Source organism: Lactuca sativa, chromosome 1 (assembly GCF_002870075.4).
Source record: "Lactuca sativa cultivar Salinas chromosome 1, Lsat_Salinas_v11, whole genome shotgun sequence".
NCBI classification, from domain to species: Eukaryota; Viridiplantae; Streptophyta; class Magnoliopsida; order Asterales; family Asteraceae; genus Lactuca; species Lactuca sativa.
In genome coordinates this window covers 200090973-200099415 of record NC_056623.2, presented here as the reverse complement: position 1 = coordinate 200099415, position 8443 = coordinate 200090973, and the positions used below count along the sequence as shown (strand labels likewise).

At 36.6% G+C, this 8443-nt stretch overlaps 1 protein-coding gene across 1 annotated transcript; it reads left to right on the top strand.

Moving 5' to 3' along the window:
- Nucleotides 1–329: 329 nt before the first annotated feature.
- LOC111876342 (F-box/kelch-repeat protein At1g30090) lies at nt 330–2536 on the top strand. Its single transcript, XM_023872877.3, has 2 exons — nt 330–662; nt 926–2536. The coding sequence occupies exon 2, from the start codon at nt 1190–1192 to the stop codon at nt 2396–2398; it is 1209 nt and encodes a 402-aa protein (XP_023728645.1). The 5' UTR covers nt 330–662; nt 926–1189; the 3' UTR covers nt 2399–2536.
- The last annotated feature ends 5907 nt before the right edge of the window (nt 2537–8443 follow it).

The following is an 8443-nucleotide window of genomic DNA, read 5'->3' as shown; positions in this document are numbered from 1 at the left end:
GCAGTTTATTCTTTTTTTAAACGGGTCAAAATAGAATTTTATAAACCATAAATACGAGTTTAATAAAAATTGTAAAAAAAAAATTAATCTATATATTAAAATAATATTTCATTACCTTTTAAAATTCTGTTTTCCTTTAATTAAATAGAAAAAGTCCAAAATACTAGTGTTTTTGATTTTTAAAGTTAGCATAATAACTTTTTTTTTTTAAATTGACAAAAAAATATAAAATTTTAAAACATTTGCACTTAATTAAAACCTGCCAACAAATTGATGCAATTTATGGCCATAATTAGCCTGTGCAAGCCTACTCATTCATAATCTGACCTCCTTTCTGAGTTCAGCCATCGCAGTAGCGTGCACGGGTGGGTTTGATTTGAGAGTTGCGACTCGCCTCTTTCGAGAGTGAAGTTTCCCTTCTGTCCACGTTCTTCTGTTGCGCGTGGGAATTATTGGCCATCAAGGATATGAACCCATGTTTGCCACATATACTTTTCTTACAAGAATATGAGGGTTTCAGCCCACCAAAACAATTATAATATTTCCACCATCATCACCAGTTCACCACAAACTTAAAGACGAACAAACAACAGTTATCAATCAATCTTCAAGCTGAAGTTGCAATCTGTCTTCATCTTTAATCTATTCCTTTGTTATTATCTGTAAGTTCATGTTCTTGGTGTTTTCTTTATTGATTTCATCATCTTCTCTGTCTTTTACACTTCATACGCAGAATCTTATTCGAATTAGAACTGTACCCAGATCATAAAGCGTAACTTGTCGTTGATTCTTGAACTGGGTATTTTAGAAATTTGTTGTTTGTCATTGATTACTGATTTAAATCTTGTGGAAAAAAAGTGAAAGGGGGGAGTTATCTTTTCGGGGAGATAAGATAAAAAATTCTAATTCTGTGTTTTTCCTGCAGCAAAAACTGACTTTGAGATTGATTTCTCGAGATGGGGTTTTGTTTTTATGTTGTGTTTGGTCGTATTCGGTGCGATTGAAGACAATCACATGACATGTGAACTCAATTGTCAAAAAAGGGCTCTTCGCAATTCGACTCCAATTCTGTCGTATTTGTTATCTCCTTTCAAATTAAGCAAATCAATTCGAATTGGGGTTTGCACCTTTTCCTTCTTTCAAGTTCTTGAATTCGGATTCAGCTTTAGGGTTCTTGAATTTCGCAAAGATGCAAAGAGTTCGCGTTTCATCACAGCAAGTCCCAGTACAGAAATTAGGCGATTCCCAGATGACATTATCTCCTAAATTCAAATTAGCATCAATTCAATCTCGTCTACTCGATCCTTTGTTGGAATCAGAACTGAATCTTCAAGGTGATCCCTTAATCCCTGGTCTTCCTGATGATATTGCTTTAACTTGTCTACTCCGGCTACCAGTCACCACCCATCCAGCCACCAGGGCAGTTTGCAAGCGGTGGTATCAATTATTCTGCAACAAAGAACGATTCTTTAGCAAAAGAAACGAAATGGGTTTTCAAGATCCATGGTTATTTGTCTTCTCATTTCATAAATGTACAGGAAAGATTCAATGGCATGTCCTTGATCTTACCCATTTTTCATGGCACACAATTCCACCAATGCCTTGTGTCGATAAAGTTTGTCCACATGGCCTTCGATGCGTTTCATTTCCCTCAAACGGGTCTCTTTTCGTATGTGGAGGTATCATTTTTGACGCGGATTGCCCCCTAAATGTAGTGATGAAATTCGACATTAAGAAGAATCATTGGACTATAATGAAAAAAATGATCACCGCAAGATCTTTTTTTGCATCCGGGGTGATAAACGAGAAGATCTACGTGGCGGGGGGAAATAGTACGGATCTTTTCGAGCTCAATTCGGGCGAAGTTATGGACCCGAAAAACGGGATTTGGCATCCGATTGCAAATATGCGTACAAATATGGCGGTTTATGATGCTGCGGTTCTTAATGGGAAGCTTTTGGTGACCGAAGGGTGGTTTTGGCCTTTTTATGTGGTCCCACGTGGACAAATTTACGACCCGAAAACTGATAATTGGGAAAATATGGCGGATGGGCTTCGAGAAGGGTGGACAGGGTCGAGTGTTGTGATATATGGGCATTTGTTTGTGGTGACAGAGCATGAGAGGACAAAATTAAAAGTTTATGATATGAATTCGGACACTTGGAAATCGGTTGATGGGCCTCCATTACCGGATAAAATATGTAAGCCGTTTTCGGTAAATTGTTATGGTAGTTTTATTTATGTTGTGGGGAGGAATCTTCATGTTGCGGTGGGTCGGATTTTGATTGGGAATGGAAAAGAGAAAAGTCCGGGGTTTTTGGTGGAATGGGAAGTGGTTGAGGCACCGGATGGGTTGGGGAATTTGACGCCTTCGAGTGCGCAGATTCTATTTGGGTAATGTACTTTGTGTTGATGTTGTGATATGTTAAAAGGTTTTATATGATTTGGTTTGTGTTTATGTGATTATATTGTGATTGTTGTTTTTGTAACGTTATACAACGTTTCTTTTGAATGTTAATGATCCTTCCTTCTCCAACGACCGACGACTTTGGTTTGCTCAAGAATTATTGGATTTGGGTTTTTATTTTTTAACAGTTCAAAGTGAGTAAACTCTTAAAGCTTAGATTATTTTTAGTGAGTTAGTATTTGTTTTATTATGTTCCTAACTTATTAGCTTATTTTATATATTATTATTATTTGTTATATTCGACCGGTGAGTGGTTAATATATTTTAACGTTTAGTATATTTAACCGTCTTGTTTTTTAATCATATTTCATTTTATAACGTAATTATATTTTAATTATAAATAATTTTAATTTATTTACCAGTTAATTATTTTATTATATATATTTTATGATATTTTATTTATGAAATATAAATTTATAAAAATTATATAATATTTGGTTATTTTTATAACTATGACGTATTAATTTTTTTTTTCTATTTTACGTTTATAAACTAAAGATCCGGTATATTTCTATTTATATTTTCATTTGTTTCTCATTTAATGTATATAAAATAGAGTAATTACATGAATAATCCCGTGTTCAGTCGCTAAAACGTACGTTTAGTCCATATTTTTTACAATTAATTTGGACTATCCCTTATATCGTAAAACCTAAAATTAATTTGGACTATCCCTTATATCGTAAAACCATGCACATTTTTTTTTCTATAATTGTTTACCAAACTAAAAAATCTATTTTACCCTTGCGCATTTATTTTTGAACTATTTACTTATTAATTATTTAAAAAAAAAAAGAAAAGAAAACCCTTCCCCCTTTATCATTTATCATTCACTTGTGGATCCCCACAATTTACCCTTTTGCCTTGCCTTTCGCTCTTCTCTATTTTTTGAACCGAAACTCTAACACCATAACCAACCTAAATCCTTCATCCTTTATCAGTTCATCTTCAAAAGAGCTAGAGAGATGGGTCACTGGATCATCGTCGCCGAAGCTCCCGAGTGAGACCCGTATAATGTGTATCATTCTTTAGTTCTTTGACTTTCCAATGATACATCTCCCTCTCAAATCAATGTCGCCGCCTTCTTCTGCTGCTACACTTGAAACAAACCTAAATCGAGTGGTACAAAACCCTAAATCGTCTTATTTGTGTGTGCACGTGTTGGTGCGACAAATATAAGGTAGCCGACAACAACAATCCCTTTACGAAGAAAACAGGTGACCAAGGTTGATCCCCTTAGTTTGGATCTATTCCTCACCCGATTTTCTCCATCACGTCTGGAAAATAGTAGACATGTTCTTCACCCTTCCTCTATTCATGTGGCTTCTAGATATAAGGGATCACAGAGCTATATTCATGGCTAAACTTAAAGGTTTAGCAGATGCTGAAGGTCTAGTCTAAGGTTTTGCAGATAGGGAAGATTAGGAGGATAAGATGGTCGGTTCTTGTAACATCCCAAAAATTCCAGATAAAATTTTTTGTTTTTAATTCTTTCCAAAGCATTTAATAGTCATATCAAAACAAACAAAAGTGTATCATAGTCGAAAGAACATTAGAGTACAAAATCCCAAAATCCCAAAATGCGAAAAACATGGGCGGATGCGGTGCGATCATGCCGGGCCCTTCCCTTTTGAGTTGGAAGTACCTGAAACCATAACATAAACTATAAACACAAAGCTTAGTGGATTTTCTCAAAATACCCCATACCATACATACAGGACAGTCAAAACATAAACTGAGTCTATTTCACCACTTTACTCTCTTTCAACCAGTATTGGGTATATTTCACCCCCTTCGGTCTCTTTCAATCGGTGCTGAGTCTATTTCACCCCCTTCGGTCTCTTTCAACCAGTACTGGGTATATTCCACCCCCTTCGGTCTCTTCCAACTGGTATCGGGTCTATTTCACCCTTACAGCTACCATACAATCATATCAGCAAGAGTCACAAAGACAACAAACATATACATGTATAACATGAAATTGTCACGAAGACAACTATCATCCTACGAACATAATCCAGTGGGATGACATTGGTGCCTTCGACCCACGAGTACGATGAAGGAACTCACCTCATTCCTAAGATAAACAAATCACAATCGGCTAATGAATCGTAAGATCCCCACACTAAATCACAAATAATAGAACCCTAATTAGCAATTAGGTCATTAACCTAATATAAGAGTCCAAATCCTTAATCTCGACTCAAAAGGGTAAAAGACCGTTTTACCCTTCCCTTATTGGGCCTAATATATCACGGTCCAAACCCAACTAGCCCAAAGTACAAAAGACACTAAAGACCCAATATGGGCCCAAATTCATAAAGGCCCAAGGCCTAACAATGGCCCAACTCAGAAAAGACTTGTGGCCCAAAAAGAGCAAGAAACCCTGGAGTATAAAAGCAGCCAAAGATCAAAAGCCCATTTAGCCCCTGATCGAGTACACTAAGTGTACCACTAGTACGCTCGACGTACTAGGTCACATCACCAGAATAAGGAACCCGGATGCGTACACTAAACATACACTTTCTGTCACACCCCCAAACCAGACGGCGGAAACGTCCGAGGGCTATTGTGACTCAATTGAATACCATCACAATGAATATACATGAAACATAACATCATTCATCACCATGCATTGAAATATTACAACCGGTATTGTTTACATTTAGTACATTGTTTCAAAACATTACATTTCCAAAACGTAAATTGTTCGATGCTAATTAAACAAACAACATGACATCACTGGGTACATTTTTCCTTCGATTTACCTGTTATCTGAGAATACAAGTATTTTGGAAAAACGTCAACATATGAAATGTTGGTGAGTTCATAAGTAAGGTTTGAAAAGAAATGATTTGTATAATGTTGAAAACCACAGAAAATCCGATATTTTCTAAAAAGAAATGTTGTATATAAGAAAAAGTGTGAAGATCCGTAAGTATGCTTGTTGATTATTGTGAATGTGAATAATTGTTAAACTTTGTATATATCACATAGTTAAGAGCGTTGAATTTCCCAGGAAAACCCGATGTTTTCCCAATACATTAAATTACGTGGCTGAGTTAGTATTATTCTGATACGACGTTGTTTTCGATAATTCCAGGTGACATTGGATTAATTACGGGTTGTGAGTCGTTATAATCATGCATTAATGAAAATGACTAGTTTACAACTATACAAATGATCCCTTAGGCGTCGTCCGTACTACTCACTTAATCCAACCACCCTGACTTCTCATAGCCCCACAACCGAGGAGAAAAGAGGGTGCGAAGCCCTTGGCCGGACTCGCATTTGACTTCTTGACTTTGCTAGCAGTACCAAAGGACCCTTGGGGCCCAACAGCACAATAAAGCTATTGAAAGTCCTTTTACACGGAACTAGGTCATATAAGGCCCAATAACATGTAAGCGCGTTCCCTTCGGGCCTAAAGATCATATCATTGGGCTAGCTAGGCCAAACAAGCACGATTTGAAACTTTCGAGCCCAAAGATGGTGTATTGACTTCTCGTGAATTTTCCGCGTGTGTATTGAAGTATCATTGTTTATTGATTTTTGATTCGTTATTGATTCGAGACCGAATCAATTCGTTTGGAAACGATATTGGTGTTGAAAGTGTATTTATTATTACGTTTCGCCGGTAGACGTAGTACTCGTGTTTTTATCTAAAGGGATTTGTTGTTTTAAGAATTAGAGTTTATATTTTTAAGCCCTTTCTTGGATAAAATTTACACTTTTAACTCTTTGTGTATAAAAGAATTTCCAGTTTAGTCCTTAAACTATTTTTCTTGACACTTTAGTATCAAAACTTATTGGAAAGACATTTTTTTAGCACAATTTACTTAATAAACAGCTTCAGTCCTTCAAAAATGAAATTTTATCGGTTGAAACCTCCATTTTCGCAACTTTTACAATTTTCGCCCGAGATGGAAATTTTTTGCATCTTTGGTCCCTTTTTAAGTTGAAAAGCATTTTGGACCTTGAAATGGTTTTAGTACACAAGTAATCCCCTGTTTTACAGAAATGTGCAGTTTCAGCCCCTCTAATTCAAAATTTTCACAATTTGGGGCTTTATTGGGCCGAAAAGCCCATTTTGGCCCATTATGTTTAAAATTCACATTTTTAACCCTTCAAAAGTGTTGATATTTAGAAAATACATATTAGAAACTGTTTAGACTCATCTCAGCCATCAGAATCTCTATTTTGTCGTTTTGGGCCCCTTAGTTTTGTATTTTTAGCATTTTGAGCCCAAAAATGGGTTTTAAGTCCAAAAATGTTCATATTAACCAACTAGATTATTTTTCTAGACTTGATTAGGGTGAAATGGTATAAGTTATACTTATTTCATTCTTCATATAGTAGATCTCGATTTTTAGGTTCCATTTGGCTAGTATAAACATCACAATCACATAAGATCATACATATAAGCATAAAAATCACACAAGGCATACATTTACTCATAGATCTACACATTTTCTTGTATTCTCCCCCAGAAAACTTATAAAAACCAAAAAAGAGGGGGTATGAAGCTCACCTTTGGTATGGTTTCGGTTTTTGGAAGGAAAATGAGAAGAAAATTCGGCCTTAGCAACCCTGCTTGGAAGATCTCGAACTTAGATGCTTCTAAGGTGCTAAATCATAAGTTTGAATGGGTTAAGAGGTGATTCTTGAATGGAATGAAATAACTAGTTTATGGATCTAAGCAACATCTTACCTTAGATGATGATTTTATGTAAGAATCCCCTTGAACACTTCTTAGATCTTGAAAATATAGAGGAAATATGAGAGAGTTTTCTTGAGAGATTTATGAGAGAATTGTGTGTGTGTGTGCTTGGAATCGGCCGAGAGCAAGAGAGAGGGAAAGAGAGAGATCTTGAAGTGATGTATGCATGGAAACATGGGATAAGATGCATGGAAGACCATAATGTAAAAATGAGGTGGCCATGAGAAGTCAACTCTCCCTTTTTACTTGGGCTTGGGCCAAGAATTAGAGAGGGAGAGAAAAGAATTTGGGCCTTGTATGCTTAAGCCTTTTTCATGGTTATGTAAAGTGATGTTTGATCCAATTAACCATAAATATGATTCTTATGACCTATTAGGGCTACATTAGGTTAGTTATGGCCCAAAATGGTTCATATAATTAACTTATTTCATTCTAGGCCCAATATGGCCCAAAATATTGAAATAAATGGAAGTGGGTCCAATTAGAGCCCATTCAAGAGTTCTAAGCCCAAGATGGTCAAATTGGAAGCTTATTGGTCCATTGGGCCTAATAAGAAATTCCTAGTCCAAAATGGACTTAAACAAGAACTCCTAGGGTTTCCAATTGCTTATTGACTACTTGAAATGCTTGCATGGGATGTTTGTTTGAGATTTTGTCGTCATAGAGTATGCATCATACATGCTCTTATGTCTTTGATTCACAATTTGACTTAGTTGTTGTAGTTTACAAGGCACAAAAATTTCTAGTTGTGACATCATCCCCCCGTTAGAGGGAATTTCGTTCCGAAATTCTTTTTGAAAGCTAGATTTGAGAATGCTAGAATAGATGAGGGTACTTTTGCTTCATTTGGTCTTCGCGTTCCCACGTAAATTCTGGCCCACGCTTCGCATTCCACCGTACTTTCACGATCGGGATGCGACTTTGCTTAGTACGCTTCACCTCCCTGTCCATGATTTCGACTGGTTCTTCAACAAACAGGAGATTCTCGTTGATTTCAATCTCGTCAAGGGGAATGATGAGTGTTTCATCTGATAGGAACTTCTTTAGATTGGAGACATGGAACACGGGGTGTACACTGTTTAGCTCCACGGGTAGCTGCAGTTTGTACGCCACTGGACCTATTTGGGCAACGATCTCAAAAGGTCCAATGTATCGTGGGTTCAGTTTTCCCCGTTTTCCGAAAAGAATGACCCCTTTCCAAGGTGAAACTTTTAACAGAACTCGATCCCCGACCTGAAACTCTAAGGGCTTTCGCC

Coding starts and splice junctions, on each gene's coding strand:
- LOC111876342 (XM_023872877.3), top strand. CDS start 1,190: ATGCAAAGAGTTCGCGTTTCATCACAGCAAGTCCCAGTACAGAAATTA.